Below are 12,801 nucleotides of genomic sequence, written 5' to 3' on the forward strand. Positions count from 1 at the left end.
CGAGGAATCATGGACAAGGATATATATGAAGTGGTTGCTGAGATGGGAAATTTCTTTAGAGAACTGTGCTGCAAAACGCTCAAGTTAACTGTCCTGGAAAGACTTGAAAAAGAAATCCCAATTATTCTTTGCAAGATCGAGAAGATTTTCCCTCCAGCTTTCTTCACCGTGATGGTCCATTTGGCGGTGCACTTACCAAAAGAGGCAATGCTTATAGGCCATGTGCAATACGGTTGGATGTACCCAATTGAAAGAAGGCTGCTTACTTGTGCGAAACACGCAAGACCTGAAGGTTCTATTGCTGAAGCATATATCATTGATGAGTGCTTGAACTTTTGCTCTAGATACTTTGGCAATGTGGAAACAAGATGGAACCGGCCAGGCAGAAATAGAGAGTGGTCTGATTTGCAAAGTCGTGATGTCTCTGTTTTCAACCATGGTGTGAACTTTCTTGGAGTCTCACAATACTTGGAGGCTGGTGATGAGTATGACAAGATGGTTTGGTATGTGCTCAGCAATTGCGCCGAGGTTCTACCATATATCGAGTATTTTATATCTTGTGCACTCATTATATATTTTTTTGCTTGGGTTGGCACTAGCCTAATGTTTTAATTGACATGTTTTTTTGCAATGCAGAAAATGCAAAGAAGAGTTAAATCAGGAAGAAAGCAAGATCCATGTTGATAAAAGGGTTGCCAAGGGGTTTGCTAAGTGGTTTAAGAATCATGTGAGATCTTTAGCCACATGTTTGATGTTTTCCATGTTATTCACCAACTATTAAATACCATTGTTTGCTAAATGGTTTATTTATGTAGATTGGAAAGTTGCATGAGGAGAAGAAGGTCAGTGATGATCTATTTGCTTTGGGATGCTTACTGGATAAACGAGTGAGAGTGTATTCAGCATGCATTGCTGACGGTGTCCGGTACCACACCGTTGACCGCGAGGAAAAAAGGAAGACACAGAATAGTGGAATTGTCACTGAGGGGTCACATGATCGTGAGATCATTGACTTCTATGGTCAGTTGAGAAGCATCGTAGAGTTGCAGTACAACTCTAGTGGAGGCATCCATCGCTCGATTGTCTTATTTCGTTGTGACTGGTTTGAGCTTGGTAGCAAGAAGAAGAGAGACTCTTTTGTCAAATATGATGGCCACTTTAAAAGCATCAACTCTACAAGGTGCTGGTATAAGAGTGATCCATTTATTCTAACAACACAAGCAACAATGGTGTTTTATCTGCCAGACACTCTTTTGCACGAAAAATGGAGAGTCATGCAAAATTTTGAGCACAGACACTTGTGGAGTGTGACTGAAATTGAAGTGGAAAAGGGCCCCGGTGTTGGTGGACTAACATACCAGGATGATGACTCTACGAAAGTTTCGTTGCAAGCTAATGATGACTCTATGGAAGTTCCGGTGCAAAGTAGAGTGCGAAGGGACCAGGAACGTGTGCTCGTTGATGCTGCAACAGTTGAAGGCATCAAGAAAAGAAGAAAGGTGGTAGCGGATGGACATGAGAGCAAGGATGAGGAAAACATGACTGATCATACTATGCTGCAATATTGTAGTGATGATGAGGAAAACAGGAGTGCGCATAGAGTTCCTTGTTTTCGTATCGACGACGATGAGTAGCGAAGGTAAATTTTGTCTCCTTGGTGAGATAATGCTATTACTACATGTTCCTGATGTAGTTTTTGTACTACAATTTTCTCCAGGTAATGATGGAGAGGCAGATGATGGTTGATCATCATGTTCAGGGAAAATCATGTAGTTTTGGTGATCATGATGGCTCTAGTGATGGAGAGGCAAAATGCATAGTGGCTCTAGTGATGTAGTTTTGGTGCCATTTTCTTAGTTTTGGTCAGAACTGTTGGTTGTGATGTGATCCTGAAGTTGTAATGCAAAATGATGTTGTAATGATCCTGAAGTTGTTTTGGTGCAAAATGATGATGTTTGAATATTTTGAACTGAATACTTTGCAAAATGATGATGGAGGACTATTGTTTTGATACAATGCAGATACAATGAAGATTGCAAAATATTTTTCATGAAGTTTTTTGAACTGAATTGAGACGTTGTTGCTTTAACTGTATAGAAACTAAATTATGTCTGGATATAAACAAAATTGCGCGAGCAGGGACTCGAACCCATGACCGAGCGCATGTTTCACCCTGTCCAGAACCACTAAGCTAGCAAGAGAATGCTGATAATGTGCCAAGTTGTTTCACTATATACTCGAACCCACGAGCTAGCAAAAGAATATTGGCGTGATCCATCAGACACCCGTATGATCCCATGCACGGCTCCATCAGATACACAGCAAAAAAATAATGCGCGAGCGGGGGCTCGAACCCACGACCGAGCACTTATTTCACTTGGTTTCTACCACTGGGCTAGGAAGAGTTTGTGGGCTGAGTACATGAACATTTTGCTATATCAAACAGAACTGGCTGACAAGTGGGACCCACTCCCCTCTCTATATCAAATAGAACCCTAACCTAAACTGCATGTCAATTGCCTGACACTTCTCCTCCCTTCTCCTCCATCAACAGCGACGCGATGGCATCCCCTTCTCCTCCATCGACGGCGACGGCCTCCCCGATGAGTCCACTCTTCCTCCCCGCCACTGCCGCCGCCGTCACTGACTCCTTCCTCTCCCGCAGAGGTATGAATCTGCCGCTGACTCCTTCCTCTCCATTTTGTTTTCTGTTTAGATTAGGGTTTGACTCCATTGAATTAGAGTTCGACTCCATTGAATTAGGATTGAACTGATTGGATTAGGGTTTGATTAGGGTTTTTGGATTAGGTTTTGATTAGGGTTCTTGCCGCCATTGTTGTTGTGTTGAACTAAGCTGATTAGGGTTGGATTAGGCTTCTGCTCAAGTCAAGAGGATATGGTTCTCCACTGATGTTCTCCACTGATGTACTTCTCTCTGGAAAAAAATCAATAGCGATTCAGAGTCAGTTCAGTCAAGAGTCTGTTTCTTGTGCTAATACTAAGTATCTGCATCACCCTTTAATAACACAGACACTTGTTTGTAAGGTTAATATAAACAGATTATATCATGTCTATTGCATCCCCCTGTACTTATCTCTGAAGAAGGTGTTAGTGTTCATTTATAGATATAGATATGTTCATTTATAGATATGGGCAGATATGCCTTTTATAGTAGACATGGCCAGATATGGTCCTTTTATAGTAGCAAATTTTTTTGCCATTGAGATTGAGATTGAATATTTGTGCAGTGTGACTGAACATTGAGATTGTTTTCTGTTTCTTTCAATGATTTGTGTGGTTCAGTTTCTGAAGTAAACTGGAGATGTTAGAAATTTGATGGTTGTCGTCCATATATCTCCACTTATGAACATATCTGTCCAAATTTGCTGGTTTCTGAAGTAAACTATATATATCTCCACTTATGAACATATCTGTCCAAATTTGATGGTTTCTGAACATGTGCCTTAATACCTTTTCTGTCATTTGGTGTCCATGGATTGAAATGCTGGCTGTTATATATTGATTGTAGTATATTTGTGCATGTTAATTTAGTGTTTGTGTTGATTTGATGCCAATGTTCAGAAACAATATTTTGATGGACAGACAGACTGACTGACTTTTTTGATATGGGCAGATATGTTTATTTATAGATATGGAACAATGTCCAGTCCTGTTTATAGTTGTGTCCTATTTATAGCTTTTGGTCCATTTATAGTAGATATGGTTCTAGCTGTGTTCTGGTCCATTCATAGTAGATTTTAGTGTTGTTGCTGTCGGTGGTCACCTGATGATGTTGTTGTTGCTGTCGTTATTCTTGTTGTGGTTACCTGAAATGTTGATGGGTGCTGTTGATGTTGATGGGTGATGTTGATGTTGATGGGTGCTATTGATGTTGATGTTCATGTTCTTCTTCTACTCATGTTGCCATTGCCATTTATAGTAGTATTCCAAACTGAGGCCCTGGCAAACACATGTAGTAAATTTTCTACTTTTTTGAAGTGCTTGTTTCCTATTTATGTCCAGTCCTGTTTTTGGTAACTTGTTTAATTACAATGCTACTTTTCAGAGAAGTGAGATGGCTGGCTTGGAAGGTTTCGAGTTCTTCGAGATCGTAATTGAGAAATCATGTAGTAGGCAGGTATACTCAAGACAATATCTCCCCTTCACCCATCTCTTTATCATCACTCTCCTGTCTAGTGCTTGATTGGCACAATTAACCACTGCTTGACCCTCGCTGCAGAGGCTGCCTGACATGTTTGCGAAGATGCTCGCCGGTCGTGAGCCCCACAAGTGAAGCTGCAGGAGGCCGGCAGCGGGCGTCGCAGGCTGTGGGACGTGTTGGTGGTGTTCGACGACGAAGGCCACATGTACCTAGGGCCCGGCTGGTAGCATTTCTCCCGCGCCCATGAGCTGCAGCTCAAGCACTTCCTTGTCTTCCGCTACGACAGCGACGCCATATTCACCGTGAAGATGTTCGACAACACCATGTGCCGCATGTACTACCAGCACGATGATGATGCCAGTAAGCTCTCTGCCTCTCTTCTTCCTGTCCTTTTGGCTTCCTCTACCAGCAGGACAACGACACCATGTTCTCACTTTGTTGCATTTGGCCAGGCAATGGGAGCAGCAGCGGGGATGACCAGGAGTAGAGTGGGCAAGAAGAGGAGCAGAGCGGGGATGACGAGGAGCAGAGCGGGGAAGAAGAGGAGCAGAGCGGGGAAGAAGAGGAGCAGAGTGGGGAGGTGCAACCTATTCTGGCTGATGACGACCTTGCTATGGTGGTGGCTGACGACGACCCTGCTATGGTGGTGGCTGACAACGACCTCGTGATTGTGGTGCCTGACACTGACCATGCTATGGTGGCTGACGACGACCTCGCAATTGTGGTGCTTGACGCTGACCTCGCGATGGTGGTTCCTAACGATGACCTCGCGATGGTGGTGGCGTCGGTGAGTCCACAGCTGGGCGACATGACCATGCCAATTGTGGTAGAGGAGTACATCCGAGTCGGAATTCGCCACTCGGAGCGCATCAGGATGATGAAGGAGAATAAGGAGAAGAACAAGTGAACATGTTAAGAAATCAAGTGGCAATGTTAAGCATGTTAATCTGAACATGTCAATTTTTAGTATGTCAGGTTTTGGCGTGTTAGTGTAAACTTCTTAAGTATGACAGTGTCAGCCAAGATTAGTTTGAAATTGATGAGAATTGAAATTTTGTGCATGCTCATGGATGCTCAAGTATGAATATTCAGTTTCTTAATTATGAATATTCAGTTTGGTAATTGATGGGAAGTGATATTTTGTGCATGCTCTTGGATGAAAGATGAAATTATGGGTTTTTGTGCATGCTCGTGTATAAAACAATATAAGTTTCATTTTGTGATTTTCAAAAACATGTTTTTTGTTAAGATTGTTCATTAAGACTCACCAACATTATGAAACAATATAAGTTCCATGCTCAAGTATGACAGTGTCATCTAAACAAGGTTTTTCGTAAAGAATCGACAACAGATTTGCTTGACTCAAACCCTAGCCGCGGACGGTCGCCGCGACGAAATCGTCCGGTTTTTGAAAACACCGTAAAAAATTCAAAAAATTGGGAGACCTCCGCGTCACATCATCAAATGTGGCCTACCAACTAGCAAAAATACTAAACTTGCAATACCGACATTTTCTTGAAAAGGTGTTCTAAAAAACGACCAACCATGAACACAGATTCATGGCTTTCAAGCCAAGCTAGCAATGATATGGCCGCATCCGTTGAATAGTTTTTGATAATATGCCCAAATTTGGCGCATGCCTACGTCTTTTCATGGAAAACAATGTTTCCATAGCTAGGTCCCAACTTGTTTCACAAAAAACTGATTTTCATTTTTTAAATGCTAAAAACATGCGTTTTTCATGAAGCGGCTACAAGGAGGGTCACCCCAAACGGCGCCATTCCATGTCTATCTCAAAGCAGACCCTATTTTACGGTCGGTCGCCAAAAATCATGCATTTCTGACCCTCGTAGCTACTCCCGCCCATTCAGACAATCTTCGGTGGATTCAGCTAGAACCGGCTGGAATTTGAACTGCGGGTCCTCCATAGCTTGCCCGTTATTTTTGCTAAAAATCCTTTTTAGCTTCACATGTAGGCATTTCATTAATGAATCGACAGCATATTTGCATGACTCAAACCCTAGCCACGGATGGTCGCCGCGACGAAATCGGCCAGTTTTTGAAATCATAGTAAAAAATAAAAAAATAAAAAATGGGTGACCTCCGCGTCACATCATCAAATGTGGCCTACCAACTAGTAAAAATACTAATCTTGGAATACTGGTGTTTTCTTGAGCTATTCGCTATGATTCTAACCATGATTTCTACAAAGTTTACAAAAAACCCTAATTTTTCTGCCTCCAAGCCCAAAAGAATTTCCCTCCCACACCAAAATTTTCCCTCCACCAAAATTTCACTCTCCCAAAATTTCCCTCCACTCCCACTCACACTACCAGGCGGGACCCACCACTCCCTCTCCCACTAACACGCGGGATCCCCTCCCCTCCATTCCCCATTCCCCACCCCGCAATCCTAGCACCGCCCCTCCCCTGCTCCACGCCTCCCCGACGACGAATCCCCCTCCCCTCTCCCCTCCACGACAGCGGCTACATTGATGACATCTACGGCTACATCGACCGCCCCGGCTACGACTACGGTGACGACGGTGACTACATCAACCACGGTGGCTATATCGACGACGGCGACTACATCATCTACATCATCGACGATCGACGATGGTAGGTAAATTTCTCTCCTCGATCCATCTCCCCTCGATGTTTAGATCTTCTAGGGTTCGGTAGATCCCCCTCACTGGTGCTTCTAGGATTCATGGGGCTGGATCGACGCGGGTTAGGGTTAGGATTCATGGTGTTAGGGTTAGGGTATACGTTAATATCTGGTTCATGGGGTAGGATCAATGGGGATTCATGGGGATGATCTCCCTCTTGTTCATGGGGTTAGGGTTCATGGGTTTCATGGGGTTAGGGTTCATGGGTTTCATGGAGTTAGGGTTCACGGGGGTCTGAGTGCATGTTCTAAATTTCCTACCTATGCATGATTTCAATTGTTGTTAAGAGTATGTGCATGTTCTCAGGGGTTTTCATGAAGAATGCATAGTTTTGCCTGTGCAACATGGGTTAGCCTACACAAATCCACTTACTTGCAATTGTTGTTGGTCTATATGGGTTGATATATCAAATCATGCATGCTTATGAGAATGTCCATAATTCTTTTTTCTATTCCATTCTTATGAGAATTTGCTACTGCATATTGATTATGATGAGTAATCTGATTTTGTATGGGGTTGGATTCATGGGGTTAGGGTTTTATGGGGAGGTGGTTCTTTATTCTAGATTTTGTATGCTCTATTTTGATTGTGCATCCCTGTCAATGACTCTGACATGGCCTGAGGCTTGATATTATTCCGGATTGTTGCTTTCTGTTTTGCATTGTCATGTGAATGCCCTGTGGCAGCTCATCCACGGCCTTGTTTGTCCTGCAGGTCATTGAGCAGCATCAGGAGGAGGAGCTCAAGCACGCCTACCACGACGCACCACCACAAAAACAGGTTATTGTCCATCTCCATCTCCCTCTCCCTCTGCTGCCAATCCTGTTATTTGTTCTTGATTATGGTCACCACTATCTAAAGCTCTGTAGTTGTTGTTCCCATGCTATCTATGGTTTGTATGTTCCCGTTCATGTCGGGTTTCTATCCTATGAGCTCCTTCCATGCTTCGGTTTACATATGGATGATCTAGTTCCATAGCTATGTTCCTGGGTTTGCTAAATTGGTCAGTGGAAGTGCTGATCTCTCATTGCTTCCTATGGGACTCTGTTTTTCATATAGAAAGCTTCCTGCTCACTATACTACTAGAGTAGTTCATGTAGGTGTGATATATGCTCTCTGGGTTGGTCTAGTTGATTCATGGTGTTCATTACTAAATGATTAAGTCCATCTACCATTTCTATGAGCTTTATTCTATTGATTGGCTAGCTGTGTTAGTTTGTTACTTTGTGCTACTTTTATCTAATGACACCAATTAACTTAGTTGAGTTATGTACATTGTTACCCCCTGCTTTATGTCCTCAAGATTTTATGGGATGCTTCATATCTTTCCTGTGTAGATGCATGCTTGTTTAGTGCAATTACATGGTTGTTTAATTAATTTAACTACATCACTATATTGTTCATCTAGCAAGTTTGCTTCACATGTATTATTACTGATGCATTGCTATACCCGTGTGTGCATGCTGGTTCAAGTGCTTTCCTTTGTTGATACAAGTGCATCATTCTACTTTGTCCTTGTTATATCTCATTCTTGTTTATTCTATTTTGCAAGCTATTATAGAAACGTTCCAACCACCTCAAGATCATCCATGGCAAGGATGACAAGGTCAAACATGAGGCCAACTGTTGGTATGCAAGTTGCTCCTTGTGGTTATACTGTCAGTTTTATAAAATCTGTGTCTTAATATGCTAAGTGAAATGTATTGCTACAATCTGAATAAGCTGGCTTAATTGTGCCTATGTGCTGTTAGTATTCCTTACCTGAATAACTAGGATTAAATGATAATAAAATTTCATAAGAAATGTTTGGTTGTCTGTCCATGCATTCCAAACATTCACCTAATAGTTACGTTTCCTTTATCATGCAAATAAGAGCCTCTCACCGAGTACGAGAAGGTTAAGGCTAGAAATATCATGAGGAACAATCGGATGTTCCAGTCCCTTGGCATCGGTGCAATAGCATCGATGATTATGAAAACAAATGATGTACAAGAAGGTAGAAGTGATGAGGTTCAAGAAGGTAGTGGAGTTATCAATGATGACCCAGAGTACAATCCTAAGGAGGATGAAGCTATTGATGGAGAGGAAGTGGATGATGTCGTAGTGAAGACGACTGTTAAGGTGCAAACTTTGTCTTGCTTGGAGGGTTGGGTTCTTTTATGCTATGTGTTTCCTTGTGCTCACATATTTCTCTTGTTATCTAATGGTTTTTCCGTGCTATTTATACGAGGCACTGAAGGAATCTAGGACGAAGAGTCCTGGTGTTAAGAAGAGAGTCAGCAAGAAGAAGAGCTCAGAAACATCTGCCTCCAGGAAGGGTGATGGCCCCAGCTCCAGGACAAAAAAAGAGGATCCGGGAACCTGATGAACCTGCCCCTGATAGAGTCACAAGGCAGAAAGCAAAGATGGCTACTGCGACGGACCATCAGGAAAGTAGGCTGCGCATGTACTCTGAGACCTCGGTGCAAATGGGTGATGAGTTGCCGCCCATGGATGAAGGAACCACTCTCCTCATGGATGGAAGTGGCACTGTCTGCCTAGATGAAGGAGGAACTATCTGCATAGATGAAGCAGGCACTGTCCACACAGACCTCAACCCTGTTGCACCTTCTATTGATAGGAATGTTGTCATCAATGAAGAAGAACAATAGCTTGTGCTTCAACCAGGCAAGTTGACCTTTGCAATGCTCTCTTTTACTAGTGCATTTTCCAAATGGAATGATCATGTATGCTTTTGTCGATTCCTGCATTTGTCAATTTCTATTCTAATTTATGAGTTCAATTTCATTTTCATATGCAATGACTATCAAGACTAGACTTAGAAAGGGCAAAGGGCTAAAGAGAATCACCAAGTCGCTGGATAGCAAGGTGCCTATCCAAATTGCCAAAGGGATGAAGCATCCAGAGAAGCCTCTACATGCAGCAAAGCTTGCTTCTGAGTGTGGACTCATTGCAAGAAGCCATCTACCGATTCTTCCTCACTTCAAGCTATACAAAAAATGCTAGTCTATTGGAGAACTGCATTGGGAAAGTTGTTGTAAGCTACTTGTTTCGTGGTTATTGTGCTATCTATTTTCTGTTACACCTATGAATGATCACTAATATTGTTCCTACCATGTTTTCTACCTTGGTAGGCAAATTTTGAGATGAACACAGACTCGGAGACCATCAAGACCGCGTGCAAAGATATTCTGCATAAAAGTTCAAAGAACAGACGCCATCAGATCAAGAAGAAGTATTTTGATACCGTAGCTGCAAACAAAGTCAGCATCAAGTCTCCGGTGCTAGATCTAACGGACGGTGAATGGAAAGCTCTGGTGGCGATGTGGTCTACCCCAAGACACAAGGTTGTCTCTGTTTTATGTTCTGCACATGATACGCTAGTGCTAGATCATGCTGACAGTATGCTTTATTGTAGGAAACCTGTGTGTCGAACAAGATGAATCGAGAAAAAGTTGTGTACAATCAGAGAACTGGTGCCAGGCACTACACAGCACACATTTTTGCCACTGTGAGAACTTTTCTCTAGAGACCTTACCGTTTGATCCCCGTTGAATAACATTTCTGATTCTTGCTAAATCATTTTGAGTTTTGTTGAAAAACATTTCAGAAAGAAAAGCGTAAGCATGAGGAGTTGTCTGTGATTGACTTATTTAAGGCCACCCACAACAACAAGAAGCACGGGTTTTCGGAGCCAGTCAAGACTGCTATAGTAAGTCACTCCATTCTTTGTCCAGCCAGTTCAAACTTTTGTCTAGAAACCTCAGCCGTGTTTGATTCACAACCAGCTTTGATGTTGTTTGATGCTTTGATGCTTTGATGCTATTTGATTCGGAGCCAGTCAAGAACACACGCTATGTTCCATGCTTTGATGTTATTTGATAGTTCAACAAAGATATCAGAATTTGTTGTACCTATTTGTTGCATTTTTTATGATATGATGAAATTTGACCTGAATGTTAGTTTGATGATCGGCTCACTCGGGAATCCATCTTATATAGAACCACCATTCTAGGCTTAATGAAGCGATCATATTGTTCCAATTGCATGTCTCCAGGTCACATAAGTTACTAGCCAAATAATGATGTCAAGTTACTAGTCATCATCTTCTTCTGTTTGAGTTTGAGTAAAATATCTATGTATAGATTTTGTGTGCTGGTTTGGTTACTTCAAATAATCCATTTGTGTGGTGGTTTCATTTCTCTTGCTTGGTTTGGTTTGCAAAATTTGAAATAGATCTCCCACTAATGCCTATCATTTTCTTTTGTATGCTAGCTCGAGATGGAAAAAATGAAGGATGCGCCGGTACCAGAAGGTGAAGAGCCGAAGTTTGCTGCTGAATTTGTTGAAGAAGTGCTCAAGACCGAAGTCAAGCAAAGCACATTCCTCGGGAATGTTGGGCTCCAGTCATCTAGGAACAACTCCAGCAAAGAAACTACTGATGTGGCTGCTCATGTTCGTGATCTTGAGCAGAAGCTGGAGAGGTCGGAGCTTCAAGCTGAAGTGATGCAAGAAGAATTGGCGGCAATCAAGATGAAGGCGGAAGAAGCTGAAGCTGCACGCAACAAGGAACTTGAGCTGCTGCACAAGAAGTCTCAAGAGAAGGATGAGAAGTTAGCCCACTTGATGGCTCTCTTTGGAGCTAAGGTAGTTTGATGGTTGTGCAGTTTGTCTTTGAACCTGTGATCTTATGTAGTTTGTCGAAGTTTGATGGCTGTGGACCTAGGTAGTTTGTTGCATTTTGCACTTGTGAACCTGTGAGCAAGGGATCACATTTTGCACTTGTGAACCTGTTTGAACCTAGGAGCTGTTATGTGGATCTGTGAAGTTATGTGAACCTGGGAGCTGTTATGTGGATCTTGTGAACCTGTGTTTATTTTCTGTGAAGTTATGTGGATATTGATGTTTGAACCTGGTCTTGGGGATCTCTTGTGCACCTGGGCCTTGTTGTTTATAGTTATGCAAAATGTGAACCTGGGCCCTAAAAAGGCCGAGGGCCAAACAAGAATTGGACTAAAAAGGCTTGGGCCTAAAAAAAGAGTTGACTGTAAGAAAAAAGTTTGTAAAAGGCTGCATCCCATAAAATAAAAAGGCCAAGGCCCAAATTAGAACTAGATTTAAAAGGCTATGTCCAAAACAATAGTGGACTATAAAAAAATTCATTAGAAAAAGGCTTCATTCCTAGAAAATAAAAGGCCAAATTAGTGGTCCAGGCCCATGCAGATAGGCTAAATAAAGATAAAAAAATAAATGGGTTGAATTATTGGGATTGGCCCATGTAGACGGCCGAAATGGACCGGGTTGATTCTATTTTACGACCTTTTCATTTGGTCGTAATTCTACCACGTCAGCTTGCCACGGTGGATCTAATGTGGTGTGGGCAGATTGCTAGTGACCAAAATAATTGATCGCTAAATCTATGACCTTTTTGGGGTCATAAACGTCTACGACCATTCCAGAAGAAAGGTCGTTAATTTCAGCTTACGACGTCCAGCTTTTGACCATCTGTTTTTTGTCACAAAAAGGTCACAAATGGAAAACAATGACCATTCAGTGACCAATAGTGATGGTCACAAGTTGACATATTTCTTGTAGTCATGCTTTATGAGTGGTTATGTATGTTCCTAAGGACATGGGAGAAATCTTGTTATAAGTAATCGTGTGAATTCGACTTTCGTTCGTTATTTTGATGAAATGTATGTTGTCTTTCCTCTAGTGGTGCTATATGAATGTCGACTACATGAAACTTCACCATGATTTGGGCCTAGGGTAAGGCATTGGGAAGTAATAAAGTAGATGATGGGTTGCTAGAGTGACAGAAGCTTAAACCCTAGTTTATGCGTTGCTTCGTAAGGGGCTGATTTGGATCCACATGTTTCATGCTATGGTTAGATTTATCTTAATTCTTATTTCATAGTTGTGGATGCTTGCAAGAGGGGTTAATCGTAAGTGGTAGGCTTGTCCAAGTAAG

At 42.1% G+C, this 12,801-nt stretch overlaps 1 protein-coding gene across 1 annotated transcript; it reads left to right on the forward strand.

The window, feature by feature from the left end:
* Window positions 1-495: 495 nt before the first annotated feature.
* Window positions 496-1,634, forward strand: LOC147959165 (uncharacterized). Its single transcript, XM_087535797.1, has 3 exons — window positions 496-545; window positions 637-727; window positions 816-1,634. Exons 1-3 carry the CDS (start codon window positions 496-498, stop codon window positions 1,632-1,634), a joined length of 960 nt encoding a protein of 319 aa, XP_087391923.1.
* The last annotated feature ends 11,167 nt before the right edge of the window (window positions 1,635-12,801 follow it).

The sequence above is a fragment of the Triticum urartu genome, chromosome 7A (assembly GCF_056163025.1).
Source record: "Triticum urartu cultivar PI428250 chromosome 7A, HENAU_Tu73, whole genome shotgun sequence".
Classification (NCBI taxonomy): domain Eukaryota; kingdom Viridiplantae; phylum Streptophyta; class Magnoliopsida; order Poales; family Poaceae; genus Triticum; species Triticum urartu.

What these genes read in the sequence shown, in the direction of transcription:
- LOC147959165 (XM_087535797.1), top strand. Translation starts at nt 496, where the DNA reads ATGGTTTGGTATGTGCTCAGCAATTGCGCCGAGGTTCTACCATATATC. An exon ending in GAGGTTCTACCATATATCGA is followed by an intron (nt 546 to 636) that starts GTATTTTATATC and finishes TTTGCAATGCAG; the next exon opens with AAAATGCAAAGAAGAGTTAA. An exon ending in CTAAGTGGTTTAAGAATCAT is followed by an intron (nt 728 to 815) that starts GTGAGATCTTTA and finishes TTATTTATGTAG; the next exon opens with ATTGGAAAGTTGCATGAGGA.